The sequence below is a fragment of the Antechinus flavipes genome, chromosome 6 (assembly GCF_016432865.1).
Source record: "Antechinus flavipes isolate AdamAnt ecotype Samford, QLD, Australia chromosome 6, AdamAnt_v2, whole genome shotgun sequence".
NCBI classification, from domain to species: Eukaryota; Metazoa; Chordata; class Mammalia; order Dasyuromorphia; family Dasyuridae; genus Antechinus; species Antechinus flavipes.
In genome coordinates, this window is record NC_067403.1 from 261904248 (window position 1) to 261923150 (window position 18903).

The following is an 18903-nucleotide window of genomic DNA, read 5'->3' on the forward strand; positions in this document are numbered from 1 at the left end:
AGACATAGATCAGGAAAAAAAGGCTTCAGGAGGGGCTTCAGAAGAGGGGCTTCAGGAGGGGGGCTTCAGGAGGGGGGTTTCAGGAGGGGAGGTTTCAGGAGGGGGGCTTCAGGAGAGGCTTCAGGAGGGGCTTCAGGAGGGGGGTTTCAGGAGGGGGCTTTAAGAGGGGGCCTTCAGGAGGGGGGTTTCAGAAGGAGGCTTCAGGAGGGGGCTTTAAGGGGGGGTTTCAGGAGGAGGCTTCAGGAGGGGCCTTCAGGAGGGGCTTCAGAAGGGGGGCTTCAGGAGGGGCTTCAGAAGGGGGGCTTCAGGAGGGGCTTCAGGAGGGGGGCTTCAGGAGGGGCAGGCAGGAGGTGTTTGTGCACGTGTGGGTGCCCGTGTCTGTGTATCTGTGGGGGGGGCTTAATTGGCGGGGGCAGCTGCGCCGCTGGCCCCGGTGCCAGGTTTGCAGAGTCAGGGCCGCTGCTCGGGAGCCACCGAGGACAAAGCCGGAAGCGGGAGGAGAACGGAAAATTTTCCTTCTCAGGCCGCTTTCTGACAAGTTTGCCGAGTGCCAAAAACAGGCCTGGGGGCCTGCGGGAGGGGGAGGGGAGGGAGGAGGCGGGGGAGTAGGAGAGCTGCCTGGTTGACATCTGGCTGCAGCTGTGTAGGGAGAGAGGAAGAGCTGCCTGCAGAGGCTGGGGGGGGGGGGGACAGTGTGGGGGGGCACGCAGAGGGGGGGGGCTGCAACCTTGTCTCCCCAAAAGCCAAGGGCAGATGAAGCCCCCCTTCCAGTGGAATTCTCCTGGGATGGCTTGTCCCTGTCTCTGTGTCTCTGTGTGTGTCCCTGTCTCTGTGTGTGTCTGTCCCTGTGTCTGTCTGTCTGTCCCATGACTCAGACCGTGCTTTTCATCCGGCAATGGCCAGAAACAGGGGAGCTCAGCCTTTGGCCAGAAGGTGTTAAGGGGTCTCTCCCCCAGGGCAGCCTCCCCTGCGCTCCGGTCCTTTGTCTCCCGCCTTCCCCAGCTTCACTTGCTCCCGGGACCGGCTCAGTCCGCCCATCCCTGGGTCTCCCTGGGCTTGTGTCCCCGTCTCTCGGTCCTGCCCCCCAGCCCCGCCCTTTCTCTCTATTCAGAGCCGCGGGCTCTGCCCGGGGAAGCCTGACGTCTGGGAGTGCCCCGAGGCCCCCGATGGAGCAGACTTAGCGCTTCAAGTGGACGTCTGGCTGAGCTTCCCCCAGAGCACCCCCTGCTCCCTCAGCGCCCCGGCTGGTCGCCGGCTCCTCCCCCAGAGCACCCCCTGCTCCCTCAGCGCCCCGGGCTGGTCGCCGGCTCCTCCCCCAGAGCACCCCCTGCTCCCTCAGCGCCCCGGGCTGGTCGCCGGCTCCTCCCCCAGAGCACCCCCTGCTCCCTCAGCGCCCCGGGCTGGTCGCCGGCTCCTCCCCCAGAGCACCCCCTGCTCCCTCAGCGCCCCGGGCTGGTCGCCGGCTCCTCCCCCAGCGCACCCCCTGCTCCCTCAGCGCCCCGGCTGGTCGCCGGCTCCTCCCCCAGAGCACCCCCTGCTCCCTCAGCGCCCCGGGCTGGTCGCCGGCTCCTGCTCAGGCTGCTTTGCTGAGCAGTGGGGGCTGGGGGCTTCTCTGCATGACTTGGTGGGGTCTAAATCACTTCTTCTGCATCCTCTAAGGTCCTTTCCGGCCAGTCCTCTGCTGCCTTCCCTGCCTCAGGCTCCTCCTCAGGCTCACCTGGGGTCTCCCCTCCAGGACAATATGCAGGGCGGCTGCAGGAACCCCGCGAGGGAGCCGCGGTTCAGAAAGGAGTCGGGGACCTGTGGGCGCTGGGAACGCCCCGGGAACACCGGGGACGGGCCGGCGGGTGGCTGGGGGACCAGGGAGGGGCTCAGCTGTGCCGGGGGCGGGAGGAGGAGGAGGGTCGCCCTGGGATGGTCCAGCCTTTGTCGGCTCCCAGGGGCCATTAGAGGGCCCGGCTCGGCCACCTCCCTCCTCCACAGGCACCAAGGTTCTCCGGGGCTCCGGGGGCTGAGGGACCACCTTTCTGCCCTTGGCCCAGCGGGGAGGGAGGGAGGGGGAGCAGACCCTCCTGCTGCCTGTGGGGGGTGGGGGTCCGGGAGCTGTAGGATGGGAACCGAGGCAAGAGATGGCTTTGGTCCGGCATTGAGGGGCAGCTCTGGCACATCTGGCCCATGTCCTTAAGGCTCAGGCCTCCCGGGGAAGGCCGGCTTCAACCTCTGATCTCAGGCCCTTCCTGGGCGGGTGGGGGCCCACAGCACTTGGGCAATCTCCCCCTGTAGAGCTCCCTCCCCATCCCCAAGATCGGAGCCCAACCAGAAAGGCAGGAGCTGGACTCACAGGCCGGGGGTCCCTGGGGCCTCCAGCAGCTGAGCCTCCAGGTGAGCTTGGAGAGCCCCCTTCCTTATTGCGGAGGGCTCTCCACTGCGGGGGGCGGGGCTGAAGAGATCTGGCTCGTCTCCTCCCTCCCCCCACACGTAGCCCCTGCACCCCCTCCCGCCGACTCAGCCACTGGCACCGAGCCATTGGGGGGCAGCCTGGCCACCCGGGCACACGGGGCTGCTCCTGGGTTAGCTACAGGGCGCAGTGGGCAGCGCACCAGCCCTGAAGTCAGCAGGCCCCTGGTACCGTCTCCTCTGGGCCTCAGTTGGGCAGCTGGCGGCTTAGAGGACGAGTGTACGGGGAGGTGACTGCTCTGTCTCCCACACACGGGAGGTGGGCTTCTGGGAAGGGTCTGGGGAGGAGGGGACGAGGTCACAGGGATGGAGGCAGGGAGGCAGGGAGGAGGGGAGGCAGGGAGGAAGGGAGGCAGGGAGGAGGGGAGGAGGGGAGGCAGAGAGGAAGGGAGGAGGGGAGGAGGGGAGGCAGGGAGGAGGGGAGGCAGGGAGGAGGGGAGGAGGGGAGGCAGGGAGGAGGGGGAGGCAGGGAGGAAGGGAGGAGGGGAGGAGGGGAGGAGGGAGGGGAGGAGGAGAGGAGGGGAGGAGGGAGGGGAGGAGAGAAGGCAGGGAAGAGAGGAGGCAGGGAGGAGGGGAGGAGGGAGGAGAGAAGGCAGGGAAGAGAGGAGGAGGGGAGGAGGGAGGAGGGGAGGCAGGGAGGAGAGGAGGAGGGAGGGGAGGAGAGGAGGGGAGGAGGGGAGGCAGTGAAGAGAGGAGGAGGGGAGGAGGGGAGGCAGGGAGGCAGGGAGGAGAGGAGAAGGGGAGGCAGGGAGGAGTGGGGGAGGCAGGGAGGAGAGGAGAAGGGGAGGCAGGAAGAGAGGAGGCAGGAGGAGGAGGAGAGGAGGGGAGGCAGGGAAGAGAGGAGGCAGGGAGGAGGAGAGGAGGGGAGGAGGGGAGGAGGGGAGGCAGGGAGGAGGGGAGGAGGGGAGGAGGGGAGGCAGGGAGGCAGGGAGGAGAGGAGAAGGGGAGGCAGGGAGGAGTGGGGGAGGCAGGGAGGAGGAGAGGAGAGGAGAAGGGGAGGCAGGGAAGAGAGGAGGCAGGGAGGAGGAGAGGAGGGGAGGCAGGGAAGAGAGGAGGCAGGGAGGAGGAGAGGAGGGGAGGAGGGGAGGAGGGGAGGCAGTGAAGAGAGGAGGAGGGGAGGAGGAGAGGCAGGAGGAGGCAGGAGGAGAGGAGAAGGGGGGCAGGGAGGAGTGGGGGAGGCAGGGAGGAGGGGAGGGGAGGAGGAGAGGAGGGGAGGCAGGGAAGAGAGGGGGCAGGGAGGAGGAGAGGAGGGGAGGAGGGGAGGCAGTGAAGAGAGGAGGAGGGGAGGGGAGAGGAGGGAAGGAGGGGGAGGCAGTGAAGAGAGGAGGAGGGGAGGAGGGGAGGCAGGGAGGCAGGGAGGAGAGGGAAGGGGGAGGCAGGGAGGAGTGGGGGAGGCAGGGAGGAGGGGAGGAGGAGAGGAGGGGAGGAGGGGAAGCAGGGAAGAGGGGAGGAGGGGAAGAGGGGAGGAGGGGGAGGAGGGGAAGAAGGGGAGGCAGGGAGGAGGGGAGGAGGGGAGGCAGGGAAGAGAGGAGGAGGGGAGGAGGAGAGGAGGGGAGGAGGGGAGGCAGTGAAGAGAGGAGGAGGGGAGGAGGAGAGGAGGGGAGGCAGAGAAGAGAGGAGGCAGGGAGGAGGAGAGGAGAAGGGGAGGCAGGGAGGAGTGGGGGAGGCAGGGAGGAGAGGAGAAGGGGAGGCAGGGAAGAGAGGAGGCAGGGAGGAGGAGAGGAGGGGAGGAGGGGAGGCAGTGAAGAGAGGAGGGGGAGGAGGGGAGGCAGGGAGGCAGGGAGGAGAGGAGAAGGGGAGGCAGGGAGGAGTGGGGGAGGCAGGGAGGAGGGGAGGAGGAGAGGAGAGGAGGAGGGGAAGCAGGGAAGAGGGGAGGAGGAGGGGAAGAGGGGAGGAGGGGAGGAGAGAAGGCAGGGAGGAGGGGAGGCAGGGAGGCAGGGAGGAGAGGAGAAGGGGACTCTTGTCCCCTGGAGCTGGTGCAATTTGTCTCTTAGAGGGGAGGTCTTGGGCTTCTGTTCAGGCCTCAGGCCTTGCTGCCCGTGGTTCCCAAGGAGCCCGTGGTTGGGGAGTGGGCTGGGGACGGAGGAGGGCCAAGGACAGCAGGATGGAAGCAGCTGTCACACCTGAGCGGGGAGGATGCTGGGACTGTCTGGGCCCCTTCCAATCTGAGGCCGCCTGGGCACAATCCGCACTCGGGCCCAAGGCCGGACTCTCGTGGGGAGCACCCCAGGCTGCCTTCCCCAGGGGGAGGAGCCACTCACGCGGGCAGTGTCCGAAGAGGAGCTGGTCACCCACAAACCTTTCCCGGAGGTTGGGGGCGGGGCCAGGCCGGGAAGAGGGACAGGAGGGGCTGCAGCCCAGGGAAGCCCCCTCCCTTTGCTGTCACTCCCGGGGCTCCTCGGGGACCCAGGCCCCCTGCAGAGATCTGGGCTGCAGGTCAAAGCCCCCCTAGCCCCAGGGAGGAACTAGAACTTCCCTGGGAAGGCCCCTGAGGGGTGGGGGCAGGTTTGCCATTCAAGCGGGACTTCAAGGTCCCTCCCCCGTCTGAGGTTCGGTCCCGCCCTCCTCTTCATCCCGAAGCGCTTTGGTTTTCCGCCCTCTTGCCCAGTGAGGGCCAAGCTCACCCGCCCGCCTTTTTTTGTCCAGATCCCTTGGAAACAGGGCACCGGGCTTTGCCCCCGACTCCCCCCGAGCCTTTGCTCAAATCCAGGGGGCTCGGGTGGGGGTGGGGGGGCTGTGCAAAACCACAAGGAGGGCGAGAGCCCGGGGGCCATTTGGAGCAGGAAAAGAGGCTTTTGTCTGTGGGTTGGGGAGGGGAGGGCTGGGGGAGGCCCTGGGGCTTGGGCAGCCTCCGGCATGGAAGGAGTCCCCTTGTTATGGATCAATGTGGCGCTGCCGTAAAGGCCAAAGGTTGGCCCTTGGGGGACCCGCCCCCCCACCTCAGTCCCCCGGAGCAGCAGGGGGCGCTGATTCTCAGCCACAAGAACGCAGAGCTGGGCTCGGGGTTAGGCGGCCAAGCAGCCAGTAAACGTGGGCACAAAACGAGGCGGCCCTGGGGGTAGTGGCCGAGGCTGGGAAAGGAACGGCCGCAGTGGGAGGCGGGTGAACTGTGCTCTGTGAACGTCACGGAATATATTGTTCTGTAAGGAAGGAGCAGCGGGAGGAATCCGGGGAGGCCGGAGAGACTGACAGGAGCTGATGCTGAGGGAAGGGAGCAGGAGCAGGAGTTCGTTACATACCCCAGCAACGATACTGTGTGAGGATGGATCTGATGGGAAGTAGATCTCCTCAATAAAGAGAGCCTTAATTGATCAAAGATGGACAGAAGCAGCTCCACCCAGAGAAAGAACACTGGGAGATGAATAGAAACTGTTTGCATTTTTGTTTTTCTTCCCGGGTAATTTATACCTTCTGAATCCAATTCTCCCTGTGCAACAAGAAAACTGTTCGGTTCTGCACACATATATTGTATCCAGCATATACTGTAACCTATTCAACATGTAAAGGATTGCTTGCCATCTGGGGGAGGGGGGGGAGGGAGGGAGGGGAAAAATCGGAACAGAAGTGAATGCAAGGGATAATGCTGTAAAAAATTACCCTGGTATGGGTTCTGTCAATAAAAAGTTATTATTAAATTAAAAAAAACATTTGGGCACCTACTGTGTGCCAGGGAAGGGGGGAAGGGCTTGAGATCGCGTTGGGGAAGGAGTTAGAAGGAGCCAGGTGGGAAATGAAACATTTTACTTTAATTTCAAGCCTAACTTAGTTTTTTCAGTGGAGAAGCATTTATTTTCTCTCCCCCCAATAAACCACAGCACAGGAACAGCAGATCTCTAGTCATGGCTAAGCCTCGTCCAGCCAAGTACATCCCCCAGGCCCCAGAGCCTCCCGCCCTGAGGTCCCGTTGTCCCCTGCGCCGGCTCTGGGCCCGCCCCCGGGCTGGGGGGGGGAGGGGGAGAGGGTCGCTCGGGACCTTTCGGCGAAGGGAGCCGAGGCAGCCGCTTCTCCCAGGGAGCCCCCGAGGTCCCTCATGGCCTCTCAGGGGGCCCCGCTCGGGCCCCGGTCGGGCCCTGTCTCGCCCTGTCTCGGATGCACCCGAGGCCGCGAGAGCGTGGGCAGAGCTGGGGCTGAGCCAAGGGCTCGCTGGGACGGCTTCCCCTCCCTTCCCCGGCCCGGGCCGGGAGCTGCCTCTGTCTGGGCCGGAGCAGCCAAGGGGCTTGTGTTGGGCCTCGGGGAGGTGGTTACGGGCAGCCCCCCTGCATCAGCTCGGGCCTCCGCTGGGAGAACTGGGCCGGGGTCCCCTTCTGGGCTGATGGGAGAACGGAGAATGAGCGATGGAGCAGCGGGGGGTGGGTGAGGGGGGCAGCTGGGGGGCGGGGGATGGAACAGCCGGACGCCCTCCTCCCGCACCTTGCGCGGCCTTCTCCGAGGGGCTGGAGTCCCAGCCCCGGTTCCCCAGCCCCCCTTCTCCTTCATCCCCGCAGCCACAGGTGCCCCCCCCAGCTTTCTGGAGTCCGTCTGTGGGGCTCCAATCGCCCACTCGAAATGTGGGCACGGCTCCGGGCCGAGGAGGCAGATTCATCTCCCCAGAGCCCGGAGACTGGCCCCGAGGGGGCGATGCCGAGCTGGGCGTCGGGCGGGTCCGGCTCTGGTCCCCCTGGTGTCCCCTCCAAGGCCCCACGAGCTTCAGGGCCAGCAGTGGGGGCGCGACCAGCGCGAACCCTCATTCCGCCCGCCCCGTCTGGCCCAGAGAAGGCTCGGGGCGTCTCCGCGCGCTGTAAGGGAGGGCAGGTGGGGGCGGGTCAGACTTCTGGCCCAGAGGAGGAGGGGGGGGGGGTCTGCCCCTTCCCACTCCCAAGTTCCATTAAGTTCATGGGTCTCCGAGCAGAGACGAACCAACCCTCAGACCTCAGGCTGTGTCTGTTTCCTGAGCTCTGACTAAGTGGGCAAGAGGCTTCTGCCAAACGTCATGGCCAGAGGGGATGCTGGGATTTCTCCTTGAATTTCCTTTAATTTAAATTCCGCCCATGACAGCGCAGGCGGGGCAGGGGGGGGGGGTTGGGGCCCCTTGTCAATGTCAAGTTTGGCTCAGCAGAGCATCCCCGCCCCCCCCCCGCCCCCAACAGTGACCACTTCAGGGTGTTGGCGGGTCAGCAGCTGGGCTGGTCCTGGTGCCGAGTGTGAAACAGACCTGTGAAGTCTCTGTCTCTGCATGAGAGAGAGACACAGAGACACACAGAGAGACAGAGACAAAGAGACACAGAGAGAGAGACAGAGACAGAGACAGTGAGAGAGAGAGAGAGAGAGAGACAGAGAGAGAGAGAGAGACAGAGATAGAGAGACAGAGAGAGACAGAGACAGAGAGACAGACAGACAGACAGACAGAGAGACAGAGAGAGAAACAGAGACAGAGAGAGACAGACAGACAGACAGACAGAGAGACAGAGAGAGACAGACAGACAGAGACAGACAGACAGACAGACAGACAGAGAGACAGAGAGAGACAGACAGACAGACAGACAGACAGACAGAGAGACAGAGAGAGAGACAGTGGCAGCAGCAAAAAGGGTTCCCACTGGAGGAAATGACAATGATGGGTGGGGGTGAACTAGACTCTAACTGGTGAAAGTGAGAGAAAGGGAGCACAGACTGGGCAGGTCAATGGTCAGCGCAGAGAAGAAAGCAGAGGCGGGACTCCCTCCCAGCCCGGGCCTCAGGGTGAGGAGCTTCCCTGCATGAGACCAGGGATGCAGCACATGTGGGGGGGCTGAGGTCGGGACCCCAGAAATGCCTTTGTCCCTTGGGGGGGACTTACAGAGGAGCTTTTCAGAGGCGGGGAATGAGGCCCCGGGCGGGGTTGGCACATTGGCGCCCATCTCTGTGCCCACAGACGCCCAAGCCCTGGGCACCTCTGGCATCGTGACTGAGCTTTCTGAGCCAGAATATCCTCCAAGGGAAGGAGACGACAATGGCCAAGGGAAGCCGGAGGCCTCGGAGGCCGTCTCCGCGAGTGGCCGTGGGTTTGGGAGTGAGACGGTGCAGCTCACTCTGGGTCGTTAAGTCAGACGGGCAGGGGAGCCTGGGCCCAGGGCCTGTGGGTTTTAGCTCTTGTTGCCCCCCCCCCCTCAGCCAGATCACCGCAACGTACCCTGATCTTGGAACAGATTCCATTCCATTCCTTCCTTCCTTCCTTCCCTCCTTCCTTCTTCCTTCGTCCTTCCCTCCTTCCTTCCTTCCTTCCTTCCTTCCTTCCTTCCTTCCTTCCTTCCCTCCTTCCTTCCTTCCCTCCTTCCTTCCTTCCTTCCTTCCCTTCTTCCTTCCTTCCCTCCTTCCTTCCTTCCTTCCTTCCCTCCTTCCTTCCTCCCTCCCTTCCTTCATTCAGTCCGTCCCTCTCCCTCTCTGCAGGGCCCCACATTGGGGTCCATGGGAGGAGGAGCCCCCACCGCCATTTTCTAAGGCCTCTGTCCCCCCCACAGCCTCTGAGCAGGAGGAGCCCCTCCCCCTTATCTGGAGTGGTTCCCGCCGTGTCCTTTCGCTGCTGGCCTTCCAGACAGCTCTCTTGGTGGTCCCTTCCCCTCAATGAGCCTCAGTTTCCTCATCTGTAAAATGGACCCAAGGTCCCTGGAAGCTTTCATTCCTTGCCCCCTGTGCAGATGAGGGGAGCCTGGGCTTGGAGCTCGAGCAGGCCGCCCTCTCCAGGAGCACTAAGAACCCCCCATTTCTTGCCACTCCCAGACTTTTGGGGGGCAGGGGCACAGCGAGCTCCATTTTACTGGGGGGCCCGCGGAGCAGGAGGTGGCGCTGGGCTAGCACCGGGGGCTTTGGGGGCCCGAGTCGCCGAGGCCGTCTCTCTCTCTCTCTCTCGGCGGGGGGCTGCTGTTCCCCCGGCCCGCGCGTTCCCGCTGGGCTCTGGCTGCCGGGCTCGGGCCCGGGGGCGGGCGGTGGGTCCCGGGAGAGGGGACGCCCGCCTCGTACGACCTCGGGGGCTTGGCCGTGGCCCGGGTGGAAGAGGAACGAAGAGGGCTGGAAACAGCGAGCACAGAACTCTCTGCGTTTATTAGGAAATGGATGGAAGAGGAAGACCCTGGAATTACATTGTGACCCTCATTAAGAAGCGAACCCCCAAATCATCCCCAAGTGATTCTGATCGCCAGAAAACCCAACACCAGAAACATTCCTGCCCCGGCTCGGCCTCTGCGCCCCCTCGGACCCCGGCTGCTGGGGGGAGCGGCCCCCGCCCCCGGGGCAGCGCCTGGGGGTGCTCAGGCGGCTGCTGCTGCTGGGGGGCCCACGGCCAGGGCCGGGCTCCCCCTTCTAAGCCCAGGGACCCCCCGGCCCAGGGGGTGCAGGTGGGACAATCTGCCTTATTTCTCCAGTAAGAAACCTTTGGTTGGCGGAGCCCGGCTAAGGCAGCGCCCCCGCAAGGCCGTCCCGAGGAACACGGGCTCCAAGGTACTTCTGTGGCCGGACGTGAGGAGGAAGCCATCGCTCCCTGAGACCAGGGGCCCCAGGACCCCCCGCCCGCTGGAAGCTCCTTTCTCGGGGGAGGAGCCCCTCGGGCACGGGAAGGGCCGCAGGCGCCCGCTCACATCAGGCCCCTTTCCTGAAGGAAGCTTCCAGAGAGGAGGAGGGGCGGCGACCTGCGGCCTTCCCTGGGGTCCCTGGCTGGGAAGGGGGCACAGGCCGCGCCGGGGAAGCCGCCCCCTGCTGTGCTCGGTGCCCCCGGCTTGGGGACGCACAGAGGGAGGCAGGGGCCCCCTTGGAAAGGAGCCGCTTGGGACCCCGGGAACCCTCCCCACGTTGGGGTCTTTTTGGAAGGGGGGGCTCTGCTGCTTTTCCAGCCCCGCCGTGGGGGAGGACGGCCCAGGCGGACCCCAGGATGCCGCCGCTCCGAGGGGCCCGAGCCTGGCGGCCGCCGCGCTGTCCTCCAGGCGGGTGAGGGGGAGGTGGGGGAGGCTCCGGCGCCCTCCCTCCCCGTCGTCCCCCAGCCCTCCTCCGCCCGGGGCCGGGAGCCCAGGGGCCTCCCTCAGGAGGCTTCGTCCGGCGTCCTCCTGGGAACCGTCAGCTGTTCGTAGGTGGGGAGGGAGTTATTGGCCAGGAAGAGCTCGGGGCCGGCCCGCTGGGGGGGCCTCCCGCCGCCGGCCCTGGGGTCCCCCTGCTGCAGGGCCACCAGGTGATGGAGCATGTCCGTGATGAGGTTCAGCTTCTGGTCCATCTGCATCACCTGCAGGGAGAGGGGCCGTTAGATGGGGCTGCGGGGGGGGCCCCGAGAATCAGCCCCCCGACGGCCCCGCGGGGAAAGGGGCCCCCAACCCGGGAGTCAGACCCGCAGAGGGAGGGGCGGGGGCAGTGACGCGGGACCCATGGGGAGAGCGCAGCCAGGCTCGGGGCCAGATCGGGGCGATAAGGGGGAGCCTGGCGGCCGAGGCTCCAGGAGCCGCTTCGGGCCCCGCCAGAGGGGCAGCGGCCTGGAAAGGAATGCTCTGAGTCATCCGTCTGGCTGCTGGGACCAGGGGCCGCCCCTGGCGAGCGCGTCCCCAGTGAGGGACCGAGCCAGGCCCCGGCCGGGAGGGACGCGCGGGGCCCGGGACCCCGACAGCCACTAGGAAGGGGGAGCCAGGAGACCCGCGGCCTTCCCCCCCCCCAGGCCGCCTCCAGCTTTCCCGCAGCAGAGATAAGGCCCCAGCGGCCGCGGGTGACCACGGAGCGTCCCGAGCCGGGCCTGACCGACTGGCGGTCTCCGGGAGGCTCAGGGGGACGGACTGGCCGGGCTGGGGACGGGGAGCCCGGTGCTGGGGGAGCCTCGTCCGGGGCCGGGCTGGGGCTGGGGAGCCTGGTGCTGGGGGAGCCTCGTCCGGGGCCGGGGCCGGGCTGGGGACGGGGAACCCGGTGCTGGGGGAGCCTCGTCCGGGGCCTGCCAGGCTCAGCCGGGCTCCGGGCTCTGGCCTTGCTCTGCCGCTGCCAGCATGGGCCCGTTCTGGGGGGGGGGAGCTCATACTCTGGCAGATGCCTTAGGCCCTGGGCAGGAGAGGAAAGTCGGGGCCCCAGCAAGTGCCAGCCGAGGTGGGCAAGGCCCGCCTCCCGGGGACGCAGCCGGCCGGACATTAGTTCTGTGTCAGTGGGCAGAGCCTGCCTGCCTTCGGGCAGGGGAGGCTGGGGGAGGCCCCTGGGGGCCCTTCCTCCCGGATTCCTGCAGTGCCGGCCCGGCTCTCCTCTCGGGGCCAGCGTCTCTTCCTGGCCCGGGCCCCTCTGAAAGGCTGCTGGGCACAATCTCGGGGAGCCCCCGGGTGCCCCGAACTCCTCCCAGGCCTGTCCGGCAGCCACTGGTGCCTCCTACTGCGCAGGGACGTCGGGACGGGGCAGGACCCGCGGCTGCCCTTGGCCGTCCTGGACAGAGGGCCCGGGGCTTCGGGGCCCGGGGCTCAGGTGGGGTTCGTGGCTGGGCTGGTACCGACCCTGTTCTGTCTGAGCAGAGAACGCGGCCGCGCTCGCCAGTGACGGAGACCGTGGTGGGACGGGGGGGACGGCGTGTTCCAGAATCGCCCCAAAGTGGGAACGCCAGAGAAGCCGGGAGGGGGTGGGGGGGGGGCGGCAGCCCCAGGGAAACCGAGCGGGAGAACCAGCCAAAGCCCGGAACGGGCCTAATGAGGGCAGCCGGGCCCGGGCCTGACGCCGGGCTCGTGGTGGGAGAGGAGCTGGAGGCGCAGCAGCTTCTTCTGTCCTCTCAGATTTCTGCTCCGGAGGAAGAAATTCGGAGCCAAAGGGGCAGAAAAACGGGACGGCTCAGACCCAGCTCAAGAAAATTCAAGAAAAGCGTCTTTTTAACGGGCAACTGAGGCAGATTTTGGGGGAGAACAGCCGCGTTCTAGGAGAAGTGAAAGTGTTCCAGGCTCCTCCAGAACACGTTCTATTAAGCACCAAGAATTAGAGATTAGCGTCTGCCAAGAAACCCCCAGCGGGGTCACCAAGAGATGGATGGGACCGGAGCCCAGCCTCGGTTTCCTCATCTGTAAAATGGGTTAAGCCGAATGTCTCCTGCTTCTCAGGGAGGTTGTGGGGAAATGGGCGGGGGGCTCCCATGGGGGGGCGAGACGCCGCTGTTACCTCCCCATTTTCTAACCCCCCGCCCAGAGGAGCATTTGTTCTTTACAAAGAGTCCCGCATTCACTCAGAAAGAGCCACACGAGCGATTCTAATGCCTGGAACTAAGGAGCTTTGCCTGGTGGTAGAGAGCCAGACACCGGGAAAACGGCCACAGAATTCGTGCTTGGGCAGGGTCTGTGGGGGTGGGGCAGGGGGACGTTCCTGGGGGGAGCCAGGCCGGGGGGGGGGCGCACAGGGGCCCCGGAGAGTGCTCCCAGCGGGCAGGAGAGGAACGAGACCCTTTCACTCCCAGAGGTGCGGGAGGGGGGACCGGTCCAGGCAGGGCAGGGCCGCGGCCTCGGGGGTCTCTCCAGGTCCCCTCGGCCAGTCCCGGAGCCCGATCCGGCCGATTATTAACCTGCCGGGAGACAAGGCCTCCTTTACGCCCTAAAGCGGCTCCGGATTAATAAGCGGGCGGCCGGGCAGAGAAAGAGAGCAGTCAGCAGGAGCAGCAGCTACTTGGGCCCTCCCGGGCTTCGGGTAATTAGGCCCAGGGCACTGGGCTGTGTGACGTGGCCCCCGAGCTCTTCTCAAAAGAAAATCTGGAAAAAGCATCTTTCAAGGGACGTGTCTGTCCAAAGGGGCCCCCGCGTCAGTGACTCCGAGCGGAGGCTCCGGGGCCGGGACGGGGGGGACGGCGTGTTCCAGAATCGCCCCAAAGTGGGAACGCCAGAGAAGCCGGGAGGGGGGGGGGGGGGGGGCGGCAGCCCCAGGGAAACCGAGGGGAGAACCAGCCAAAGCCCGGAACGGGCCTAATGAGGGCAGCCGGGCCCGGGCCTGACGCCGGGCCTGACGCCGGGCTCGCGGTGGGAGAGGAGCTGGAGGCGCAGCAGCTTCTTCTGTCGTCTCAGATTTCTGCTCCGGAGGAAGAAATTCGGAGCCAAAGGGGCAGAAAAACGGGACGGCTCAGACCCAGCTCAAGAAAATTCAAGAAAAGCGTCTTTTTAACGGGCAACTGAGGCAGATTTCGGGGGAGAACAGCCGCGTTCTAGGAGAAGTGAAAGTGTTCCAGGCTGCTCCAGAACACGTTCTATTAAGCACCAAGAATTAGAGATTAACGTCTGCCAAGAAACCCCCAGCGGGGTCACCAAGAGATGGATGGGACCGGAGCCCAGCCTCGGTTTCCTCATCTGTAAAATGGGTTAAGCCGAATGTCTCCTGCTTCTCAGGGAGGTTGTGGGGAAATGGGCGGGGGGCTCCCATGGGGGGGCGAGACGCCGCTGTTACCTCCCCATTTTCTAACCCCCCCCCCCCCAGAGGAGCATTTGTTCTTTACAAAGAGTCCCGCATTCACTCAGAAAGAGCCACACGAGCGATTCTAATGCCTGGAACTAAGGAGCTTTGCCTGGTGGTAGAGAGCCAGACACCGGGAAAACGGCCACAGAATTCGTGCTTGGGCAGGGTCTGTGGGGGTGGGGCAGGGGGACGTTCCTGGGGGGAGCCAGGTGGGGGGGGGGGGCGCACAGGGCCCCGGAGAGTGCTCCCAGCGGGCAGGAGAGGAACGAGACCCTTTCACTCCCAGAGGTGCGGGAGGGGGGACCGGTCCAGGCAGGGCGGGGCCGCGGCCTCGGGGGTCTCTCCAGGGCCCCTCGGCCAGTCCCGGAGCCCGATCCGGCCGATTATTAATCTGCCGGGAGACAAGGCCTCCTTTACGCCCTAAAGCGGCTCCGGATTAATAAGCAGGCGCCGGGCAGAGAAAGAGAGCAGTCAGCAGGAGCAGCAGCTACTTGGGCCCTCCCCAGCTTCGGGTAATTAGGCCCAGGGCACTGGGCTGTGTGACGTGGCCCCCGAGCTCTTCTCAAAAGAAAATCTGGAAAAAGCATCTTTCAAGGGACGTGTCTGTCCAAAGGGGCCGCGTCAGTGACTCCGAGCGGAGGCTCCGGGGCCGGGCCGGGGAGGACGCCTCCGGCTGGGCCTCGAGGGGACCTGGGAAATGCCCCTTCCCCAGGCCTGAGGTTTGGGGGTGACCCGGGAGTCCGGAGAAGGGAAAGGCGGTCTGGGGGGGCTGCAGGTGGGGGAGGGGTGTGACAGGGCTCCCCCCGGCCTCTGGGACAGGACACGATCCGGACCTTATCCGACCTTCTCCTGCCGAGCCATTCCCGAGCTGGGGTCACTTCGGTTCCTTATCTTGGGGGGAACAAGGGAGAGAGTCTCTGGGGGCGCCCGAGCCCCTCAGCACACCTGCCCCTGGACACCCCAGCTGGAGCTGTGAGAGCCACACACGGGCAGGCGGCCCCAGAATGCCCACGGGTAAAGGGCCCCCCGAGGCCGGGAGGAGGGGGCGGCTCCCCAACCATCTGGTCCCCTCCAAGCGGAGCTCTCCCAGCTTAGTGGGCAGCCTTTCCTTGGCACCTGTCCCTTGCCCAGACGATGCCCGCCCGGCCCCCTGCCCGAGCCGGGCTGGGAGGTGGGGCCCTGACCCTGATGCCACGGCATGGCGAGGGCCAGTGTGTGCCCGAACCGAGCCGTCAGTGCTGCCCCCGGGCCCTGACTTAAAGCTTCTGGGTGACCCCAAGGCTCTTGGGGGAGCTCCGGGCCCTCCTGACGGGAGACCGAAAGGAGGGGAAGAGGGGGCTCCTCAGCCCCTCCCCGAGGCCTCCCCGAGGCCCTGAGCCCTTCCTTCCTGCCGACCCCCACTTAGCCCGCGCTTAGGGCAGGAGCTGCCCCCTCTCCGCCGGCCCCTCCGTGCCCCCCCGGCCCAACAGAACCTCCCAACCCCCTGGGGAGGAGACACCGTGGGACGGGAGCCCTGCTCCGTGGCCCTTTCCGGAACGCCGGGAATTGCAGCCATTGGGGGGGGGGACCTTTGGGTCCCGTCCCCTCTGCTCCGTCTGCAGGGAAGGAGGCCGCTCCCGGGGCCCTGGGGCCAGACTCTGGGTGCCAGGGGGGGAGGCAGAAGGTCAGAGCTTAGAACCCAGAGCCCAGAACTGAGAGGTTTAGAACCCGGAGCAGTGTCCGAGCTGGGGCAGACATGGAACATCAGAACATCCAGATGTTGGAGCCGGACGGAACCCGACGACCTAGAACAGGGAAGGTTCCAGCTGGAGGGGCCTCGGATCAGGGAACCAAACCAACCGGGGCTCAGAGAGACCCATTAGACCAACCTACGCCAGGGGGAGGAGCTGCCCCTGCCCCCCAGTACCCCCCCCGCCCAGGCTGGGCCCCCCCGACCCCCCAAGAAAACAGCCCCAGTGGGGAGAGGCGGAAGCTGTCAGGGGGATCCGAGGTCACGGGAGCCTCGGCGCTGAGAAAGGGGAGCTGGGCCCAGGGAACGTGCCCAGGAAAAGACCGGGGCCTTTGCATACAGCAGGTGCTTCAGGGATGCTTGTGGAAGGGAGGAACGACTCCTTTCCCACCAACTGTCTGTTTTACAGGGGGGGGGGGGCTCCCGGGCTCCTGGGCCCCAGCTTGGCGCCGCCCCTTGTCCCGGAACATCCCCAGGCGGAGGTCTCACCGACCCTCCTGCGGCTGCAGTCCTGGGGTATGTCGGACTGACCGGCCCCCCCGGCCCCCCCGGCCCCCCGGCTCTCCCGGTGCCCAGCGGCAGCGCTCCCCAAAATGCGGGGGCCCGAGGGGCTCCGCGAGCCGGGAGATCTGACGTGGGGGTGTCCCCGGACCGGGGCCCTGGGCCCTGCAGAGCTCTGAGCCCGAAGGGGCCCGGAGGCCTCTGGCCCAGCCAGCCCGGCCCCGGGGCCCAGAACTGCCGCCTTCCTCGCTCATCCCCGGGAGCCTCCTTCTGCCCGGCCGCCGGCACCCTGCCCCGGCTTCCTTGTCAATGGGCCCTGTGGCTGCCCCGGCTCTCACCCACAGCAGAGGCTTGACCCTAAGCAGGGGCCGGGCCGCTCCTCCCCTGGGGGGTGTGAAGAGGGAGCCCCCCCCCCCACGGGCTTGGTCACAGGATCAGAGAGGCTGCGGCTTCAGGCAAGTCTGTGGCCCAGAGTCTGCTCTCTGGGGAGCTGCAGCCCCGGGGAAAGAACTGGGGGGCGCTGGGGGCGGAGGAGGCGGCCTTCCCCCGTGTTTGCTCTGGCACCGGGCACCCTGATTTCTTTTTTCTAGCAGCATGAGCTGCCCTGGCTCTCCCTCCCTGGCGCCTCGCCAGGCTCCCGGCCTTCCTGGCGGCCCGGCCCCTTCGGGGTTTTCAGTCACCCCCAATCCAGCTTGTTCCCGCCCAAATATCAAGGGTGTGTCCGGGGCTCTTCCCGCTCTTGTTCCCGCTCAGCTCCCATGACTTTTGTCTTCTTCCCCGCTCCCTCCCTCTCCCTCCTTCTCTCTCCATCACCCTCTCTCTCTCTGTCTCTGTGTCTCTCTCTGTCTCTCTCTCTGTCTCTCTTTCTCTCTGTCTCTCTCTGTCTCTGTGTCTCTGTCTCTCTGTCTCTCTCTCTCTCTGTCTCTGTCTCTCTCTGTCTCTCTGTCTCTCTCTGTGTCTCTCTCTGTCTCTCTGTTTGTCTCTCTCTCTGTCTCTGTCTCTCTCTGTCTCTCTGTTTGTCTCTCTCTCTCTCTGTCTCTCTCTCTGTCTGTCTCTCTCTCTCTGTCTCTCTGTCTTTCTCTGTCTCTCTGTTTGTCTCTCTCTGTCTCTGTGTTTGTCTCTCTTTCTGTCTCTGTGTCTCTGTGTCTCTCTGTTTGTCTCTCTCTGTCTCTGTCTCTCTTTCTCTCTGTCTCTCTGTCTCTCTTTCTCTTTCTCTCTGTTTCTCTCTCCCTTTCTTTCTGTCTCTCTCTCTCTCTGTCTCTCTCTCTGTCTCTCTTTCTCTCTGTCTCTCTGTTTATCTCTCTCTCTGTCTCTGTCTCTCTCTGTCTCTCTGTCTGTCTCTCTCTCTCTCTGTCTCTGTCTCTCTGTCTCTGTGTCTCTCTGTCTCTCTCTCTGTCTCTCTGTCTGTCTGTCTCTCTCTCTCTCTGTCTCTGTGTCTCTCTGTCTCTCTCTCTGTCTCTGTGTCTCTCTGTCTCTGTCTCTCTGTCTTTCTCTGTCTCTCTCTCTGTCTCTCTTTCTCTCTGTCTCTCTGTTTGTCTCTCTCTCTGTCTCTGTGTCTCTGTGTCTCTCTGTCTCTCTCTCTGTCTGTCTGTCTCTCTCTCTCTGTCTCTCCCTCTCTCTCTGTTCTTTGTCCAAGGTCCTTCTGGCTTTTACCTTCCCTATTCTAGGTTTGAGACCCTCCCGTCTCTGCCCGTCCTTCCTATGCCCGTCCCACGCCGGAAGCTTGTTCACACTGACCGTTGGATGCTCCTCTGGCCCCTCCTGGGGAGAGTGGAGACATTGCCCAGGGGCCCCTTGGTCGCCGGCAAGGCCCCGGCCCATGGGGAAGGCGAGCATCGGGGAGGGCGGCCCCCACGTCAGGCCATGCTGCCTCCCTGTGCGGGCGTCCGCCATTCCCGCCGGGGGACAGCTGGGCGTGGAGGGGAGACCCAGGAGCCGGCCGCAGGCGGTTCTGATCACTGGCCTTCATGCCGAGGCTTGTCTCAGGCCCCCTTCGTCCCTGTGGCCCCTCAGCCGGGGACCGACGGGTCCGGGCCAATCGCGCCCAGAGAGCGCCTGTGGGGACGTGCCGAGCTCCCGGGCACAGGCTGTTCTGCAGGAGCATTCCCCCCCCCACGTGCACCCACACGCCCAGGAGGGGCCTGCACACACGCCCCCAGAACAACAAGGACGGAATTGCTCAAAGGAGAAAGGGCAGCCACGGGGAAAGAAGGCGCGGGGCCTGGGCTGGCGGCGGGCTTCCTCAGAGCCAGGTTTTGTTCTCAGTGTTCCCGTCTGTAAAGCGGGCACAAGAATAGCATCTCCCTCCCTGTGTTGTCACCAGCACAAAGTGAGATCCGGACAAGGCCCGGCACACAGCAGGCACTTAATAAATGCTCACCGGCCAGCTGATGCACGGTGCTCGTACGGCATCTACTTCCAAAAAGACTGAAATGCAACTTGTGCTTATGCCCCCCAACATTTCCCCCTGTAGGTTAAAGAGTCAGCGTCTATGAGGAGCTCAAAAAGAGCCTTGGATTTAAGGCAACATCTACCTTGACAAGTGCAAACACAGAAGGGGGAGGACGCGTCGGACAGCGCGGGAGGGGGGGGAACATGCCGGACAGCGCGGGGGGGAGGGGATGTGCTGGACAGCGCGGGGGCAGAACGTCGCAGGTCATGCCTTACCCAGAAACCTTCTGCCTCTATTTTGGGAAGATTCCTGTGACAGAAGGGCCAGAGGGTTGGGGGGTCCAGATAATGTCACAACATAGGAGAGTGATTGTAACAGGCAGGACCCTCACGCCTGACTGAGGTGGGCATGGAAGGAAAAGAAAAAGGGGGTCCGGGAGCGATGG

At 65.0% G+C, this 18903-nt stretch overlaps 2 protein-coding genes across 2 annotated transcripts in view; one reads left to right on the forward strand and one right to left on the reverse strand.

The window, feature by feature from the left end:
- The first annotated feature begins 895 nt into the window (after positions 1-895).
- Positions 896-2691, forward strand: LOC127541725 (translation initiation factor IF-2-like). Its single transcript, XM_051966944.1, has 4 exons — positions 896-933; positions 1003-1577; positions 1736-1917; positions 2284-2691. Exons 1-4 carry the CDS (start codon positions 896-898, stop codon positions 2689-2691), a joined length of 1203 nt encoding a protein of 400 aa, XP_051822904.1.
- Positions 2692-9494: 6803 nt separating this feature from the next.
- KCNQ1 (potassium voltage-gated channel subfamily Q member 1) overlaps positions 9495-18903 on the reverse strand; it is a 218504-nt gene continuing 209095 nt past the window's right edge. Inside the window, exon 16 of the mRNA XM_051967079.1 lies at positions 9495-10681. Within this exon, the coding sequence (XP_051823039.1) occupies positions 10484-10681 (198 nt within the window). The 3' untranslated portion in view covers positions 9495-10483. The remainder of the gene's footprint in view (positions 10682-18903) is intronic.

Bases quoted from the DNA above. Each gene is read 5' to 3' on its own strand.
- LOC127541725 (XM_051966944.1), top strand. From the start codon at position 896: ATGGCCAGAAACAGGGGAGCTCAGCCTTTGGCCAGAAG. The intron at 934-1,002 runs GTGTTAAGGGGT...CGCCTTCCCCAG, and splicing joins GCTCAGCCTTTGGCCAGAAG to CTTCACTTGCTCCCGGGACC. The intron at 1,578-1,735 runs GCTGCTTTGCTG...TCTCCCCTCCAG, and splicing joins GGTCGCCGGCTCCTGCTCAG to GACAATATGCAGGGCGGCTG.